A 19633-nucleotide genomic window follows, 5' to 3' on the forward strand; every position below is an offset into this window, starting at 1 on the left:
ACATTAGAATGTGGCAACAATGAAGTTCCTTCTGCAACCTTAATATGTCCCCCTCCCTGCATGTTTGCATTTTTATAGAGCCTTTAATTACACGATGGCACGCTGGGTGCTCTGCGGGGCCCCTGCCTCCTCCAGGGCACGCAGCCGAACGGGCTCACTTAATGAGCAGCGATGCATTATTTTATTTTCTCCTCATTTTTCAGTTCTGCTCTACTCGCCAGGCTCGATTCAAGCCCTGCTCCGAAAGCAAAATTAGTCGTTTCCTGTGCCCTGCTCATCACTATTGTGTCCGAGCAGCTGATGAGGAATTAATTTTTCCCAAATCCGTGCAAGACAACAAACAATCCATGGTTTAAAGATGGGGCAAAAAAGCACAGTGAGGTTAAAGAAAGAAGAAGAACTTGAGAAAGTAAGGGCATGTTGCAAGGGATGAAAATGTGGCATCAGATTCAGCCCTTCAGACACAAGCTAGGCAGCATTTCATGGCAGTGCCTGCTGGATATAGAAGGAGGTGGGATTCTCGGAGGCAGCCTCTGTTGCCTTCCTTCTGCTCTCCTTCCAGCCAGCACAGCAGAGTTTGTTCAGTTTTGAAATGTCCTCCGTCCAGATCCAGTCCTCTTTCCTGTGGAAGAGAATGAGGAGCTGGAAGAGGTTAGTGAGAAGTACTTGAGAGCAATGTAACCCTTATGAGTTGCAACTCACAGCATTAAACACAGCAACTCTTAATCTGCGTAATTTGGACTGGCTAATTACCATCTAACTGATTGCCACGTTTTGCACTGAGTCCCCTTGTCCCTGTTGCACCTCCCTGGGGTTGGGATGGGCTGCTCGGGCCCATCCAGGCTGTGCTGTGCTGCAGACTCCGCGATGCCCAGGTGGGAATCCAGGCCCTGCTTCCCGTGGGGCTGTTCTGCACGACAGCTCTACAGGGCCCCGTTTCTTGGGGTGGAGAGGTGGTGCACCCGTGGGGTGTCTCTTGAGGCATGATCCCATCCCTGGAGAAGGGATCCCTTGATTCCTGGAGAAATTATCCCATTCAGAGGGTCTCAGTCCGCTGTTATGGATCATTTGTGTTCCTCGTACTCCAAGGATGCGCTTGCATCTGCTGTCTGCACACAATCCTGAGCCTCTAAAGCTCTCTGAGGAAGTCAGATAAACCCAGAAGGCTCTTCCTGTCTCCACTGTTGTGTAGGCAATGGACACCTCTCAAAACCCTGTATGTGAAAATGTACCTAAGAAATAGGTGTTATCAATAGAGAAGAGCTGAGAAGCAGAAACTGGGAACAGAGATTTAATAACCAGGTAAAATATAACATTTAGTGAAGAGACTGGGATTTTGGTAATCTACTTTTTAAATCTAATTCTGCCTTTAAAGTTAGCTTGCATGCATCTTAATCTTTTAAGCTTTAATTTCACAGACTACAAGTAATTCAGATTGGTTTAGTTACTGACCTTTGGCTTTGTGATTGCTTCCAAGAGCTTTTTATTTTCTTCTCCTGGGTTGTGGAGGAGTTTTGGGAGGGGAAAGAGGATGGAAAGGCTTTTTTTTTAATGGCTTGTGTCCAACTGAGGAGAACATTTAAATCACACAATGTAGTAGGTTAAGGAGAACTTAATACTCTTGACTGCTTCTGCAATGCAGGGCACAGGGGTATTTTGGGTTGCCAATGGGGAGCAGATCTAATTGGCAGATCAGGTGCCATGTAGAACGTAATGAGCTGGGACCAGTCTGGCCATCAAAGATTCTGCTGTGATTTTTTAAAATTAGCATTTCAAGACTTTTTCACAGTGTTAGATTCACTGGTAGGACAGAAATAGGGAAGGCAGTTAAAAGATGAAATAATGAGAATAGATGGAGTCAGTTGGCAAGGTAAGAAGTGGACAGGGGAGTGTGGCTTGAGTCCTGCAGAGACTGGCTGGCCCGGGGTGCATTGGGTTCCATGCAGTTGAAGGTCTTCTCTCACTGAACCCATTAGATCAGAGCTGCTTGGCATTACTGGCCTAAAAAGAGATGTATCTTAAGGCTCAGAATTTTTTTTCTGACCCTTACTTGTATTTTATTTTTTGCTTAAATACACTGTACAGGGAGGGGTGTTTAGTCGTGGTCAAAGCCTTGAGGTGGCCCTAATGCATCATCCTAAGATGCTGGCATCTCTGCCAGGAGGTACTTGGTGCTGCAGCTGGCCACATTTAGCTTTCAAGGAGGGTTGGGGCAGCCCTGAGCCCTACATGTCAGCAGCTGGGAGGCATCATTGAGAGGTATAAAAAGGAGAAGAGTGGTTTGGGTTTCAGCTCTGGAACCATGCTGTCCCAGCTGGAGCTGGAGGCTGTTCCAGCCAGTGAGGACAGCTCTGCATTTGCTCTGATTTCTCAGGTCTCTCCAGTTCTGTGACCCCAGCTCCTTGCAAAACATCCAGAGGAACTTGGGTCATGCTTTCATTTATGATTTTGGTTTCCTCCAGGGACCTTAAAGTGGGAATAAGGGCAATTGATTCACATTTTCAGGTTGTTCTGAGCCTGGCAGATGAATGCTGCAAGCAGGAGCCTGCAGGACAAACGAGCCCCCTCGTCTCTGCTGTGTTTGTCAGCCAACAATTATCAGCTTCTGCTGGGCAGGTTGTTCCTTGTGGATGGGATTCAGTAATGCCCAAAACAAGGAAAGGATTGGGAGAAATAACTCCTAGTTCCTGATGCTTAGGCAGCACCTCTCTTCTAAGCACTGCTGAAAGGCAGCAGAAATTATCTTAAGATATTATCTGCCTTGTAACTTAATTGCAATTGCTATAGAGATGAGAGTCTAGATGAAATGATCTCAAGGAGGGTGTGAAATGTGCTGGGAAGATATCCGAGGAAGACGACTAGTGAAGTCATGTGGAAGGTTGTATCCGTGGCCAGAAGTCACATGGCAGACTCCAAAAGTGGATGAAAATGGCAGCTTGGAAGGTGCAGTTGAGACACTGGAAGAAAATTCATAGTGGTCATAACCAGGAGCCTGCAATACTTGAAGACTGGGTCTTAATTTAGAGGTCTCTGCAGTGCTGTGTCTGAATTATGGAGTGTCTCAAAGTGCTGGCAGCAACAGGCTGCTGGTCAAATGGTGCCAATTTGAGATTTTCAGTCTATATCTTTTAGCTCAGGCATGACTCCACGTTACTGCTGTGTGACTGATGCTGGTGAAAGCGCATGGCTATTGTTGGGTAATAAGGATCTTTTATCCCCTTAAGAAGAAGGGACAGAGGTTAAATGGCTCAGCCAAGCTCAAGCCATAGGGTTGGGACAGAACAAGAAGCCTCTGAATTGCTTCAGTCCTAGGTGAAGGACTCCTGGGAAAAGTGTAGAGACTCTGCAGTTGCTTCTTGAAAGATAAATACAAATAGGGCAGTGTCACTCTCTCACGTTGATATGTGATGCTTCATGAAAATCACAACCAGTGGCATTGAACAGGGAGGTGGCAGGATCTTTGCATCCAAGGAGTTCTGAAAATAATAAACAGTGAAGTTAAAAGCAGAGCCCGTGCCCTGTCAGAGGGAATGCAGAAGTCCTGAAGGATCAGTCACTGTCCCCTGAGTGTCAGACCTTCATTAGATGCACCAAAGACAGTCAGGGATATTCAGCTCCTTGGAAGTCAGGACTTCCCAATGTGCTCTTAAGATAGGCAGAAATGGGGTGGAATTTCTATGTTTTTTTTCCAACAGTTTCATAGATGCTGGGATGGCATGAAGTCAAAGCTGGACATGGGACAAGCGAGGATCCTCAAGGACATCCAGAGCAGTCTGCTGTGGTCACCAGTGATTCATCTGGCCCACAGCTCACTCACAGGTTGTCCCTGAAAGTGTAAAGTGGCCCAGCATGTTGGTGGGCAGCAGCATCTAGCTGGTGCTGGTCTTTATAAGGATGTAATGGCTTCAAGGAACAGCCTTAGACATTTGTCCATATGCTAGCAAAACACCATGATTTTTAAGTGCCACCACTTGTAGGAACAGTAAGATTCCCTTTTTTTTCTGTCCCATTTGCTTGCATGTCTCTTTAATCCCCATGAATTTGAAAATTCAAATGAACCATACTGAACCAGAAGAAAACTGCAGCAAAACCTACTAAATTTGACCTGACTACAGTAAAATAAATGTTCTTGTTACATCTATGCCAAAGTGAGTAGCTGACAAATCTGCTCTTAAGTTGAATTTTGCAAATGAAGCACGGATCAGGTGCTGCTCTACATTTAACAGTGTCTAGCATACAATGATCTGCCCTTGTAGGGATATTTTGCTGTGTCCAATCAAGTCATTTTCTCTTTCACAACTGCCTACTGGAGAAAGTGCCAGTTGTGTCAGGGAGGTGTTTTAATTTTGTGCTTGGCTTGGCTGAGCAGCCGTGATTCAGGGTGGTTGGATTCGCATACGGCACTTAAGACCCAATAATGATGTTCTTTGCCAATACATTTATATCTGACATTTATACTTGTGCAGAACAAGTAGAATTAAACCTCAACCAATATTGCTGTTATTAGCCATGCAGTTAGCGACAATGAAATGCACCAACAGATCGAGGATTTCACAGTGGACTTCTGAGAACGACAATTTTGAGAAGGACAAGTACTTGGCCTTAGTTTGAGCAGACAGGGCAGAATAACTTATACTGTCTTTAATTAAATTTGCTCCTTGATTGCTCTGCATGCTCCTTAGTTGCTGGTTAATTACTCCAGCTGGTAGACCTGGCGGTGACCTGTCATTTTTTAATGGGTGGTAGCAGTGCCTTGGTTTGGTGACTGTCAGGGGAGGAAGGTAGGTTACTGTGGAGGACTCAATTCTACAAACCACAGGGAAGTAAAGGGATTTTGAATTTCATCCTCCCATCAGCATGGGCAGGATGAGCGCTGGTACCGTTTTTATTTTTGCATAAAGCCAAATGAGGAAGATGCACATTATCCACAACCCGTTGTAAACTTAATTTTCCCGAAAGTCTGTCCCTGCTAATTCCATCTGAGTCCCTTTTTTACCATAATATTGGCCAGACATTAGTCACTGAGCTTATTTTGAGGTGACATATTTATTGTCACAGAACTGGCTTGGACTTCTGACAAGCATTTGCTGAAAGGTAGCGTCAGGCTTGGCTTGGGGCCAGGAGACAAGGCCTTGGCCTTGCAAAGGGAACTCCATCCAGCTTTCAAAGAGTTGTCCCTCAGCTCTGGGAATAGCTCCTGCAAATCACTCCTGGCTTTGGAGTGCTCCCATCGATATCATAGTGACTACAGTTGGGATTCACAATCATCTTCAGAAGGTTCCTCTGGATGAGAAATCTGATTTAAAATGTCTAACTACCAATAAGAATAAAACCTGTGTTTGCAATAATCAACAGTGCAAAGGAGGAACACACAGCCCTCGGGGCAAAAGAGAGGCATCAAGCAGAAGAAGATCACAAAAACCATCCAGATCGTTACCCTGGCTTTGCCACCGCCTCTGAACTCTTCTCAGGCATTTTTGAGTTAACTAAGCGGTGCGTGGGAAAGAGGCCTTGCTCTCCTCACTGCAATGGGGAATCTTAAAACACCTTGTCCCTCAATGGAAGAGTCAAAATAGAGCCTAGATCCCTGGATTCCAGTCGCCTTGTCTATATGTTGGCCAATACTAGGAGTCAACTCACACCCAGGCGAGTACAAGCACAACTCACTTGTATTAACACTATGTCCAATGAAGTAGAGCTATGCCCACATTTCCATTTACAGCTTAGCTGAAGTGCTTATCTTTACCCAAGAATGCATCCTGCTCAGTGGACATCTTCTCGTGAAGATCTACTTTTGATGGACTAAAGTGCATCCAAGGAGTCAACAACAGCATGTGAGAGTCAAAGGGGAAGGATATATTCCCAGCTGCGAGACCCATGTGTTGGAGTAGGGGAGATGGACATTCCACCTTCACGATTAGCCCATCTCCACTGCTGTCTCGAGAGTCTTGCAACTCATCGCGACAGGGATTGTCTTTAATCATTTGACACCCTCGCCTCAGAACTGCTGTCTCTTTGCATTAAGAAATCAAGTATTAGCAGTTAATACCTGAAAATCTAGACCCTCTGTGCCAGAGGGCACAGGGAAACAAGGTTAGAAGGCATCTTTCCAAAGCCCAGCATTTCCAGGCAGCGTTTAGGGCTGATTATACAGGCCAAGAATGCCAAGGAAACAGAGGGCAACAGGAGAAGTAAATGCCTTGGAGTGAAGAGTTCCATAAAGAGCTGGGAGATGATCAGTGTGTTATAAAGACTTTACAAATAGAAAATGAGTGATTTAATTGTTTCTAATGCAAGGTGGGGCATGGAGGTGAGCATGTGTCCTTATAGGTCCTTCCATGTGCCGGGTGCATAGAGGGCAGCTCTCATTTAGTGCCTCAGCTAGAGAGTTTTTCCTTTCAGGTCCAGAGATCCCAGATTCAAAAGCAGTCGAGGGAGGACTAACAGGTTCTTGCTGGAGATTTGAATTTCAGATACTTCCTTCAGCTGGAAGAAATGTGCAACCTCAGAGTCCATGCCTTTGCAGCTGCCCCTTTATGCCCCAAAGGATCAGGTGTCCCTTGGGCTATAGGTTTGCTAATTTAAAGCCCACATTTCATCATGTTTTTACCTAAGCTGCTTGCTCCTCTCATTTCCTTTCTGCCTTGGTTTCCAGGCTGTAGTTCAAGAGGGTCCCAGGGTGCTAGGATTTATGTGCAGCTCCTGGCTTCTGCAATAGTATGAGCCTGCCTTCAAGGTCATGACAGTTACAGGGAGACTGCACAACTCATCAGTGTAGGCTGAAAGTGCTGCCATTCCTTTTACTTGGGATTTTTCATTTATTTGCTCTCTACATCATATATGTTACTGTGACTGTGTTCACCCCATGCCATTCGGTTTTGCTCTTGGGTGGGGAGTTCAGGCTCTTTGCAGAGATCAGTGAGAGTTTGCCTGGTAGGAACCCAACAGAGAACCAGAAACGGAGCTTTCCTATCTCGGAGGAGCAGGAAGGTGCCTTTCTCAGGGAGTTTGTCTCACCTCTTTGAGAGTTAGCATCCATATACCTTACCCACAGAAACACCTCAGAGATTTGTTCCTCTGGCAGGGAAAGCTGAGATGGATTTGCCCCATGTTTGCTGCATCAGGGCGACAATTTAGGTTCTCTGCAAAATGTCAGCAACTTGTATTTTGAGCCTGTTTCTCTCAATGCCATCTGAAATCAAAGCAAGAGTCTCTGTGACTCCCACAGGGTCTTGATCTGTGAATATTGTAGAATGTATCCCTGATGGGTAGTTGCATTTTGCCTTTGGGATCTTAATATGTTTGTTTGGGAAAAAATCCCTGGACATAGATGAAGACATTCTGAGAGAATAGCCAAGAATAGGGAAGGTGCTAGTTTGACTTGTAGTGACCTTTTTACTGGTACAATGTGCAGTGTGGTGACACTCCTTACACCCAGGGGAGCATTCACTCGATTGAATAGCTACAGTTACCACCATGCCTGTTCCTTTATTTATTATTTGCTTTGAAATGTCATGGCTTTTATTATGCAGAACTGAAGTTTGCAGCTGTAAAATCCCTGCCAGCATCTGTGCTCAGAAGAGCACATAGGACTTGGTACAGCCTCATAAAAGCAGGCTGGAATAAACCAATATAATATCCTAAACTCTCCTGTGAAAATTGCTCGATCAAAATGAAGGCGTCCACTAAATAGAAGATGGGAGATTTAATTAAGGCTCTGAATAGAATTACGAATCCAACTGCAGGTTTCTACATTTGGAAATTTCCGTCATAGAGCACCTCCATTCATCTCTCCTTCCTTATATTGAAGCACATTGTTAGAGGGCATAAATCTAATCTGACTCAAGGACTTTAAAGGTCTGTTTCTCATTTTAGATAAGAGTTTCTTGCATGATGATGGTTGCAGAGAGAGACTTTACACTGGGCATGAATTACACTCTCTTAAAAAAGCCAGTGTAAAGAGGCCTTAAAGAATATATGTATATAATGGTCAGCATCTTTTTTTGCAGCATTATTTTTCCTGGAAGGTAATAAAATTCCAGAATTGCAAGAGTTAACAGTAAAGAAATATGAGAAACTGTTTTTGTCAGTGCTCTGGAATAGGAGCTTTCTAGAGATACTGTCAAATGAAAATGAAGTTACTGAATTCATGCACAAGCCTGGCTGGAGGATGTGGTCAGAAAACATGTTCAGAAATGCAAGGTCAGATACAGATACACCTGGGAAGGATGTGGCCCGCGGTGCTTGAAATGCTCTCCAGGAATGCAGAGCAGAGACTTGAGGTGACTTGAGACAATTTCCCAGGACAGAGAAAAAAATATTCAGAATTTTAGCATACGGAAGATGTTACCACCCTCTGACTGTTTTTCTGCCCTTTCAGATGCTATTAATGAAGTTAAAGTCCAAGTCAACAGGCCTTTAGGCCAAGTTATTCACTGGCATTTTTTTTTCACCCAAGATCAGAATTCCTGTCTCAGTCAGCCCACAATGACCAAAATTCCTCCTGCCTTCTGTATCTGTGAAAGGTGTCAGGTAAAATGAACTGCACGGCATTCCTGTTTTATCCTCTGTTCCATATAAATTGCCTGTTCTTTTTTTATTGTTCTTACCACATTTTTCTGCTGGAGTAGGAACTTGGACATGGATTTCCCATCCTGAATGCACGCAGGACCTTAGCGTACTGGGAGCCCATGCTCACAGGCCACCAACGTGGTGGCTCTGCTGATGGTCGAGCTAGCAGTAATCTGGCTGCTCCATGCTGGTGGAGTAGCATTTTTCAGAGTGGCTTCTTTCTATGATCCACAAATGCTTGAGACGATTCCCCTTGCCATTATTTTAATGCTGCTTCTTTTCAAACCAAGGGCTCTTGTGCTGCAGGTGAGCTGTAATGCCTGAGGCCAGTGCTCCATCTTGTGCATGCTGGAAAACATAAACCAAGGGAATGTTTTGCCTAAATTTTGAGTAGGAAATGAAAACTGTTGTGTAAGCACCGCTCACAGTGGTTGTGGGACCTTTTTCATCCGTAAGTCTCTAGGGAGTTCCTTGATTTAAAAGAGTGAGAAAAGGTGTAGTAGAACAACCTTACTTTTGGATAGTATTACTATCGAAAACAACAGTATTACTATCCTATGGCTACGCTGTAAGATCACATCTTGTTTTCTTAGTGCTACAAAGCAGCCCCAGTATCCATGATAATTACATTTATTGTCATAAAAACTTTTATTTGACTGGTATTCTTCCATAGGTGCTAGTGCTGTAAGGGATAATCTTGGTAAATGCGGTTGAATATTGCATTTCGATTTTCCTGCATCAAGGGGAGATTTTAGAGATGGCAGAAAATAAAAGTAAAGTTTCTGTTTGGATTCACGAAGAAACATAAGAAAAGTGTGTTTACAAAGGCAATGCAAGAAATACCTTCTAGAAAGGGAGGATCAAATTTAAGGAGACAGATCAGCTGTGGAGAGCTGCTGAAAAGAATGGAGCACGATTTAGGTGATGGGAGATGTTACTGCCACATGGCTGTCTGCACCTCCTCCAGCATTAGTGGTTGAGGAAGTCAAGGAGTGACTTAGTGTTTGGGCAGTTTTCCATCCACCTGAGGTCTCTGTGTGCTGGACAGAGAAACGTCGGTTCTCTTAATAGATTTAAAGTCAGAGGAATCATTAAACATCTAGTCTCGATTGGTCTGTGACAGGCTGTGCAGCTGCCTGTTACCATAGCCCAGGAGCCAGATCACGACTTGAAGACATCCAGAGATGGAGTGTTCCCTGTTCCCTCTGTCCCGGGTGTTTGATCACTGGTCCCAGGTGTTAGAAACGAATGCCTCATTTCTCATACAAAGAGAAGGTTTCTACCTTCTACCAGCTTCACTGTGGACTTCCCAGGTCATTCGATCTCCTTAATATATCATTAGCAACTCTGCAAACTGCTCTACATCAGCAAGCCCTTCTGCCCATGCAGTTAAATCAGTGAGTCTAGATGGGATGTTAATTTGTTAGCAATTCTTAATTCTGTGTGGTCTGTTAATACAGAGATGTATGAATATACATGAATATGGTATATTGAAGGTAATACCCTTAGGTACTTTCTGTAAAGTGGAAAGAAATTCAGAATTCGACTTCAGCAAGGCTTTTGACATTGTCCCTCACGGCATCCTCTTGGGCAAGCTCCAGAAGTGTGGCTCACGTGAGTGGACTGTGAGGTGTATTGAGAACTGGCTGGATGGCAGAGCTCAGGGGGTTGTGATCAGTAGCACAGTCTACTTGGAGGCCTGTAGTTAGGGGTGTCCCCCAGGGGTCAGTCCTTGGTCCAGTCTTGTTCAATTTATTTATCAATGACCTGGATGAAGGGATGATTGCCCCCTCAGCAAGTTTGCTGATGATTCCAAACAGGGAGAAGTAGCTGATACCTTAGAGGGCAGTGCTGCCATCCAGAGGGACCTGGACAAACTGGGCAACAGGGCAGTGAGAAACCTCATGAAGTTCAACAAGGGAAGGAGCAAGGTCCTGCACCTGAGGAGGAATAACCCCAGACACCAGTACAGGCTGGGGACTGAGCTTCTGGAGAGCAGCTCTGCAGAGAGGGACCTGGGTGTCATGGTGGATGACAAGTTGACCATGAGGCAGCAGTGTGCCCTCGTGGCCAAGAAGGCCAATGGGATCCTGGGCTGCATTAAGAAGAGCGTCTCCAGCAGGTCGAGGGAGGTGATCCTGCCCCTCTACTCAGCCCTGGTGAGGCCACATCTGGAGTGTTGTGTCCAGTTCTGGGCTCCACAGTACAAGAGGGATGTGGAGCTGCTGCAGAGAGTCCAGCGCAGGGCCACAAGGATGATCAGGGGCCTGGAACATCTGCCCTATGAGGAGAGGCTGAGGGAGCTGGGCCTGTTCAGCCTGGAGAAGAGAAGGCTGAGAGGGGACCTGAGCAGTGTCTAGAAGTACCTCAAGGGAGGCAGTGAGGAGGATGGGGCTGGTCTCTTTTCAGTGGTGGCCAGAGATAGGACAAGAGGGAACAGCCACAAACTGAAGCACCAAAAGTTCCACAGGAACTTAAGGAAAAGTTTCTTACCAGTGAGGGTGACAGAGCACTGGAACAGGCTGCCCAGAGAGGTTGTGGAGTCTCCTTCTCTGGAGATCTTCAAAACCTGCTTGGATGCAGTCCTGTGCCACGTGCTCTAGGTGACCCTGTGTGTGCAGGGGGTTGGACTAGATGACCTCTAGAGGTCCCTTCCAACCTTAAGGATTCTATGATTCTATGAATGAAGCAGTACTCTCATCCTCTTCCTACACCTAACTTTTTTTTGTTTTTTTGGTTAAGTATATGAACTTATGACTTCTTGCCTTCAGATGTTCACAGCTAACAAACTGCTTTGATACTCTCAAAGCCTTTGGACTCTGTAGGTGTGCTGAAGGCCAGAGGTCTGTGACTTAGCATGGAAAGCGCTGCCTGTGACCTTATACCTTTGCTTTTCAGATTTGGTCGTAACCCTCCATCTCTCCAGTGCCCTTCCATCAAGCAGTCTCAGAAAGCCCTACTTCAATCTCATGCCACGTGTCCTAGCACGTATGGGACCAGCTTACACCCAGAGCGTTAGCAGTCACGCATTTCCTCATGGCCTCTCCTTTGCATGTTTCCCCAGGTCGTTGCACTGTCGTCATGGAGTCTCTTGAGAGATTCAATCTACTATACACTGTCCGTCATTGCACTTATCGTGGTAAGTTTTTGAAGGTTGCTATACGTGTTACTCCTCCATAGGAGCCCATGAGTCTGTTGCAGCCTCAGAAGATGGTCTGTAAAGAAAGTGTAGTCTGGTGGCCATGGTTCTAGCTCCAGGAGTCATGTGCAGATGTATTTGTTATCTCCCTGGTTCTATCAAAGAGCTTGACCCAAGAGTTTGCAATGGAGGAAGGTCCTGAGAGCCTGTAGCAGGGACAGAGTACAGAGCTAAATCCCACTTCCAGCTCTGACATGAACATGCAGTTCTGTCTTCTCCATGCAACGACTCTTCCTGTTTTCTACTGGCCCTGCTTCCCAGAAAAGTCCTACGTACCAACATGGAAGCGTCATTTGTACCCAGAAGAAAGAGATCCTCAACAGCTACAAAGCATTATAGTGTAGTAGATATGTCCCCACATATTTGTGTGCTTATTCAGTGCACACCAACAGCAAATCATCTTGTGAAGTTAACACATCTTGTGAAGTTAACAGTTTCAGTAATTCTCAGTGCTGCTCCTAATCCAGCTTTCAACAAGCTCCATAAGTGCTCTGCATATCCTCAAATCAGTGAAGAAAAGTTCTCAGGAGTGCTTAAGACCTGCCCATCTGCTTAGCATAACTTTTGCAGCCAATATAAAGCAAAGTCAGCAAATGCAAAACCTGAGTTTCCTGGTAACAGGTACTGTCTTGCATGACGTTTTTTCCTTGGACATGAAGTCCCTAGATTCCCCAGAAGAACGGTGATTTTATGGGTTTAGTCTTCATTTGTGATCAAGAAGATAACTTTATAGTCAGAAATGAGTGCTTGTGTTTCTAAACACACGATTTCAACCGCGTGTGTTGTTTCGCTCTCTCTCTGCGGATGCATCTATACCATGCACATATTGTGTAGGTACAGGTGCCTGTCCTTGAAATCTCCAAGGGTTTGCCTTGGCTTGTTTGTACTTCTATTTCCTGCCCTGCCAGGTCAGCCTTTTAGCATCTTCTGAAAAATAGCTCATTTCCAGTCTAATCCATGCATGAATGCCGCCACCAGAATAAAAGCTGCATAATTATTAGCAATGAGCTATGAAACAAAAAAAAAATGTTTTTTTTTTCTTGATAGCTCGACAGCAGCATCATACCCAAAAGTGTGTTCCTAAACAATAAACCCAGCTACTCTTCCAAATTGAAATAAGCTGCATAGTATGAGCATAAAGACACATATTCAAGCCAGCAGTCATCCTCTTGGTGTACTCCAAGGGAAGCACACATATGGGCAGCTACCTGGCATTTAACCTCTTTTTTTCTGGATTGGCTGTTTCATTTATTGCCTGGTGGCAAGCAAATTAAAGATCTTGTTGACCTTGCCATTGGATTTGCCATCCTTCAAGCAAGGCAGCGTTTTCCATGGCCAATTCATCCTTGTGTAGTCAGCGGCTTTCATTCTCACCTTCCTGTGCCCAACACACCACTGAAACTCCTAGCTACCTATCATGTGTAACTACAGTTCATAGTGCTCATTGAATTGACATCTTTGTCATTCCAGAGAAAGCTCCGGTCTCCTGTACTTTGTTTCTGTGTAAGCTCTTCCTCAAGGTTATAGAACTTCAACAGTCCTTTTGCTTTGGGACTGCAGCCCATCATACCAGGATACTGCAATTTGTTTTCCTAAGCCTTGGCTCCCATATGGGTTGCACTCCAGAGCAGTTTTGTCTTGCCTACTCATAAATATGCACGTGAGGAAATAAATGCACTCCTTCCAGTGCTGAGTATTTTGAGATTATGGATTCAATGACTTAAAAAACTCCTTGATATTCTGCTTTGTCTCCTTCCATTTCTACCAGGAAAGGAATTGCCTAGAAAATAGAGAAGCAGAAGACTCACCTGTTGGGTACTACTGGCCAGGTGATAAGATTGGTTGAACTCTGAATCATAGAGGCTATAAACAGATTAGCTCTGTTTATCACATATACCTCACCTTGATTTGATGTTATAATATTTTTGTCCTGAAAATAATGTTGCAAAGATGCCCTGTCACCCATTAAAGCTTGTCAAAACTTGTTCTTATTTCTTATTCCTCTTGCAAGGAAAAAGACATCCGTGTTTCTTAACTTGGAGGGACATGGTCAAAGTCATTAGTGAAGACAGTGGGACTGGTGCTATTTCTGATCACAAAGGTCACTGCACGTGTTTTTGTGTCCTACCACACCAACGCATTGCAGCCCAAAATAGTCATTGTCAGAAGAAATTATGGTGACTGGAGCCGTCTTAGAACATGCATAATGTTCTGTAGTCGTGTTTTCTTCCAGCAATGGATATAATGACTGTTCGGTGCTTGCTACCAAACAAGAGTTGCTATTTGCAAGCTGTATAGCTTAAGGGAAGTATTGTGCTGTGCTTTCAAAACGTCATCTGCTTTCCCTTCTTTGGTGCTGCTTCCATGGAGGTGCTCTCCTAATGCAATCCTAATGTTTGCATCTCTTCATCCAGCACTGAGTTCAAACCACATACAGATGCTTTAGAAGGACTAAATGGAAAGTAACTTCCTCAGGAAAATGAAATGCTGGGCAGAGTGGCTTTGTAGGCCATGAAGCTGTAGGGCTGCTATGTGCATGACGGTGGTGCAGACCCCTCAGAGAGGCACAGCTTGGCCATGATGAAGTATAGGCCTACCTACCTATTACTCGGCTACGATGAAGTGTTAGCCGCCCCATCTACAACTCAGCCATGATGAAGCATTGTCCCCCATCTACAACCCAGCCACAATGAAACGCTTGCCCCCATCTACAACCCAGCCATGATGAAGCGCTGGCCCCCATCTACAACCCAGCCATGATGAAGCCTGGGCCCCCATCTACAGCTTAGCCATGGTGAAATGTTGGCCCTTGCCTCTTCCAGAGGATACACTGGTCAGGGCTCAGCCTCCAGTTTCCGTGCTGCGAGCTGCTGGAGCACCATTCACAGGTGTCCCATAGCCCAAAAGTGGCAGTTGGGTGCTCAGGAAGGGGCTGTGCCTCTCAAGGGCTGGGCCTAGGGACAGCAGGGCCCTGGCCATGAGGGTGCTCGCAGCAGCGGAGGCGGCAGCAGAGCTGAGGCGGACGAGCGGCCGCAGGCCCGGAACCGAGGAGGCGCCCAGCTGTGAAACAGGACGGCCATCTACCGGCCACCGACAAGAGCGGGCCTGCAGCCTGCCCCCGGCACCAGAAACCGGACAGGGAGCCCGTTGCTCCAGGGGCACAGTACAACTTTTCCCCAGGCACGCAGCGTCTCTCATGGGCACAAAACGTCTCTCACGGGCGTAGTTATCTTGGGGGCGTGAGCATAGGGCTCCAGAGGGGCTGAAGCAGTTGCAGTCCTTGAGTATATTTGGCTGGGGTGGTTTCATATGGAGGTCCTCATGGGTACTGGGGAGAAGACCCAGCTCTGGAGTGGGGACAACCCATGGGCTGGATGGGAGGAAGGGGGGGACGGCATGCTGAGCCCACAGCCGCTCCGTGCCCCGCTTGGCTCGGCAGCTTTTCCATCTGTATTTTGTTTCTAACATGCTTCTTTTTCAACCTTTCCTCCGCAGTTTATTTATGACGAGAAGGTTTCTTGGTGAGTGTACACAGCAGTGAAGTCCTTTTCTCATTGTTTTGTTCTCATCCTGGCACAAGAGCTGCAAAAGAAGTGGGTTATCAGGGAAAAAGCTAATGAGAGGATGATCACTAGGTGTCTAAATATATACAGACACTTAAATGTTTAAATATCTTAAACATTTACAAATGTCACTACATAGACTGCAGTTGCTATGGTAGGCTAGGAGGGCTGCAAAACCTTTAAAAAATGACTGTGTTTTGCAGAGTTTTGCTTTCAGCCTTTGTTTTCAGGGCATCTCTGGCCTTGGCAGGGGCCAGTAGTAGCTTTGATTTCCCTCACATCCAGGATTATTTGGATTGCAAGCACTAGGGGGAGGCAGGCTTTTTGCAGCACATGTTTGCTTAAACTTATTCTCCCCAGGGAAGCGATGTTTTGCTTCACGGAGGATTTCTAAAACACCAAGTTTTGCAATGGCCTGTTTTGCTGTTTTTTTGTTTTGGTTTGGTTTTGTATTTAAATAAAATTGCACCGAGGCCTAATTCAGTTTGACCACGTCCTCTGCTAAAACACATCAATGAGAATGCTGAGGGCTGAACTGCCAGAAGCAGGGAGGGAGATATTGGTATTGTCCATGCAGCATCTCAGATAAAAGCCTTCCTTAAAGGACTTGTGTCCCGTGTGGCTTAGTCTGCAACAAGCTGCACACGGGGGATTTTTGCATAGAGCTTCCTGTGGGAAACCATTTCCTCACCCATGTCCTCTCCTGGGGAAGGATTAAGGCAAGCAGAGAGGGTTGAGCCCTTTTACAAATTTTTACAGCATCCAACAGCATCTGACCGGTGTTGCTTTGGTTTGCAGGTGGGAGTCCTTAGTCCTAGTGCTGATGTACGCCATCTACATCGTCATCATGAAGTAAGTGCACCGCAGCAGGCCGGAGGCTCCTGTGTCACTGCCTGGTCACCCACCACACATTTAGCTGTCACCCTTCTAGCCAGAAAGTCAGGATCTCTGTTGCGCTCATCCGAGGACCAGACGTGTAACGTGGCAGCGCTTCTCTGGGGTGACTTGGAGAACTGAGTTGTCTCCGAGTCCCACCAAAGCAGCCACCTTCTGAGCTGGCCACTGCTCTTCCCCTGGTCTCTTTAGCATCCCTACTAAGAAATAAAAGCGTGGGGGATTGCATTTGCTTCCCAAAACCCCTCTGCAATTCCCTGCTCCCCAGGGAAGTTGTAGTGCAGCCCACACTGATTTCTAGGCATCGAGGGGTGAGGTGGAACACCCCAGGCTGCTGCTCACTCCCAATCCCTCCCACCGTGTTTTCCGAAGCCAGTGGAAAGGAAACCCAAATTCAAGCTGGAACATTAAACAAAACCTGCCGGCTGCTAGACGCGCCAGTGGGTCTTGTCCCAGCAAGTGCGATTAGAGCTGTGTTGTGCAGCAATGAGCAGGGTAAATATTATGAGAGCAATTCCCAGTGCGAGAGGCAAGGGGGGCTGGTTTGCAGGGAAACACAAGCCCGAATGTGTCTTCCCCTCACGCACGCAGCGTCGTTGCAGTGTTGCCGTATTGATTTATTTTGTGGTGAGCGATGCAGGGGCTGGCCCAGCTGTTGCAGAGCTGCTTGGAGGCAGCTGGGGAGGTGGCTTGGCTTGGCTAGGGACCGTGGCCTGGAGCGAGCCACCTTGGCCTGTGAAATGCAGTGAGGCCTGTAGCTCACATCTGTGCTCAGAGTGAAATAAGAAGTGAAGATTTAGGAGGTTGGGCGTGGTGATTTTTTTACAAAGGCCGAACTTAGCATATGGTCTGTGGTTGCTTTGCTCTGGCTTTAGGTTGCTCTGGAGGCAGTGCAGCTAGAGCTGCAGCCTGGTCTAGCTGGATTTCTGCAAACCAGAGGGCTTTCCTCCCCACTCTTAGCTGGGTCATGGAGGCTCTAACTCAACATTACAGCTGAAGTGTGTTTCCTTCGCCCAGGTACAACTCGACCATCCACCACTGCTTCGAAAGGAAGACCAAAGGTGCTGCCAACATGGTGAACGGGTTAGCGAGTAACACGGAAATGGATGATAACAGCAACTGTGATGCCACGGTGGTGTTGCTAAAGAAAGGTAACTGTTCCAGTAAGTCGCCCTACTTGTTGCCTCCTTCTGCGGGTTTTATCAAGCGGGTCCATCAGTTCCATGGTGTGGGAAGCAGTGGCTTATTAGCAATGTCGTAAGAAAAGCAATAGCCCTTTAGCAAGCCCTCTGTGCCAGCAGCCTGATGGCAGGGTGATGCCATCCCTTTCTTACCAATGGTGTGTCTGGTAGAGCAGCCTCTTGCAGCTTCAGGCCATGCACCTCCAGCTGGATTCAATGCATTTAATGCATAAAGCGGCATAAACTGAACAGGGGGATAAGCATGCTTAAGCCTGGGTATGTGTCTCCACAGGAGAAGGAGGGGACATGGCTTTGGTGTGGATAGGGTGCATAGTGTAGAGTGTGGGTAGAGTGCTTTCACTCCACCCACCGTCTTCAACACGACAAACTTTTCCACATAAATGATCTCCACTTGGAGATCTCCACTTGGTGGAGATCATTTGGTTACACTTTGGTGCAAATCTTCGTCCATTTGATTTAAATCATGACCCTAAACTCAGGCCTTCCTTGGTCGCTCAGGTCTTCTCAGGTCCTGCAGGAATATGAGCACACGGGGCAGTTTGGGCTATGGGATTTAAGCTTTGACGTGCTCAACATGCCTCCTGGTGCAGCCATGGCTCAAGTTCTGGGTTTCTTTTTGAAAATTTACTCACTGGAGAAAAGAAGGCAAGACCTGCAAGAGTCTGTAACATTCATGATAGCAGGAGGGTAGTTGCAGTTCCCACCAGTGCCACATAAGAAATGCCAAATGGAAAAAAAAGTCCTAGTTAAAAAACACTTGACAGTTTCTCTTGGATGACTAGGAAAAACCCCACATGTTTACATCCACTCCATGGAAACCTTCCCAGGCAGAAAGGCTGGGAGGATGAGGAGGATGCTCTTCTGTAGGCTGAGGATATAGCAGTAAATAGCAATATCATGAATCGTGGCTAGTGCTCAGCACTGGTTTTAATAAGCTGGTAACAGAAGGCCCAGCTGTGTCAAGTGTCCCCACTGCCAACTTCAGCTGTGGCTTATCACTTAAAATCCTGTGTAGCCTCCAAGCACAGAAAAAGCCCTGGGCTTGACCTGGAGTGTTGAGAGACCATAGTTAAGGCTTTGACCTCATACCTGTGCCCCAGCTGGAGTTTGTTTCAGTTGTCTGCCCTGTGTGTCCCTTCTCCTTCGATGGCTCCTGGCAGGTCACTCCCAGTGGACCAGCAGGCTGCCAGATTTTGGTGGAAGCAACCATCAGCTTAACACAGGCCTTTGATGAGGTGTGGAGGGGAGATTGAGCTTTGTAATAATGAGCATGAGTAGAGGCACCCTATTGGTAATTTATTTCAAAAAAAGAAATTCCACCTCAAGGCAGAAATTGGGACAGAAGAGACATATTTTAAAAGACAGTAGCTGAAGGAATGGTTTTAGATGGGCCCCCTGGAATGCACAGATTATTCTTCAGAAACCTTTGTGGGATCTTGAGAGGCCTTAATTTCTCCATGTCCCTTGGCTGCAGGGAATTTCCACCGCAAAGCCTCAGTGATCATGGTGGACGAGCTGCTCTCTGCCTACCCACACCAGCTTTCATTTTCCGAGGCTGGCCTCCGAATAATGATAACCAGCCACTTTCCTCCCAAAACCCGGCTCTCAATGGCCAGCCGCATGTTGATCAATGAGGTATGTGTTATATCATTTATATATACATACATATATATTTATCTCTCTCTCTTTCTTTCTGAATTTGCCCCTTCCTACAGCAGCATTCAGGTTGAAATGGAATTCAGTAGATTTGTGGGATCCCAGGTGGAATTTTCCTAGAGTTGATCTTTCTGGTAAGGGCTCTGCTAAATCATCTATTGATATCAGCCCCATGGAGACTTTAGTAAAGAAAGCTATAGGTGACCCAGGCTACACTACCTTCAGCTATTACTTGCAGTAGGTACCCACAGTCTTGATCTGATGTTGATATTACTTGCATTTATTTTACAACCTGGTATTCCACTGAGTCTGGCCCCTCATCTTGGAATCTCCCTGTCTTGAATCTACACTTCTTGGTATGTGTCTTTCTCTCCCTCCTCGCCTCTTTTTTAAAAAAAATCTTCATTTCAGCAAGAATTTACCTGTGTTTGCAGAGACAAAGGCTGATAAACAGCAGGGCTTACACCAATGGTGAGTCAGAAGTAGCAATCAAAATACCCATCAAGCACGTTGTAGAGAATGGCACGGGGCCAAGCAACTCCAGCGAG

At 46.2% G+C, this 19633-nt stretch overlaps 1 protein-coding gene across 1 annotated transcript in view; it reads left to right on the top strand.

The window, feature by feature from the left end:
- Window positions 1-19633, top strand: part of SLC24A3 (solute carrier family 24 member 3) — a 52004-nt gene that overhangs the window by 22553 nt on the left and 9818 nt on the right. Inside the window, 6 exon segments of the mRNA XM_010214209.2 lie at window positions 11636-11710; window positions 15266-15291; window positions 16132-16185; window positions 17245-17378; window positions 18904-19064; window positions 19520-19631. Coding sequence (XP_010212511.2) covers window positions 11636-11710; window positions 15266-15291; window positions 16132-16185; window positions 17245-17378; window positions 18904-19064; window positions 19520-19631 — 562 coding nt within the window.

This window comes from Tinamus guttatus, unplaced genomic scaffold, assembly GCF_059628265.1.
Source record: "Tinamus guttatus ecotype Peru unplaced genomic scaffold, ASM5962826v1 Tinamus_guttatus_pri_ptg000367l, whole genome shotgun sequence".
NCBI lineage: Eukaryota > Metazoa > Chordata > Aves > Tinamiformes > Tinamidae > Tinamus > Tinamus guttatus.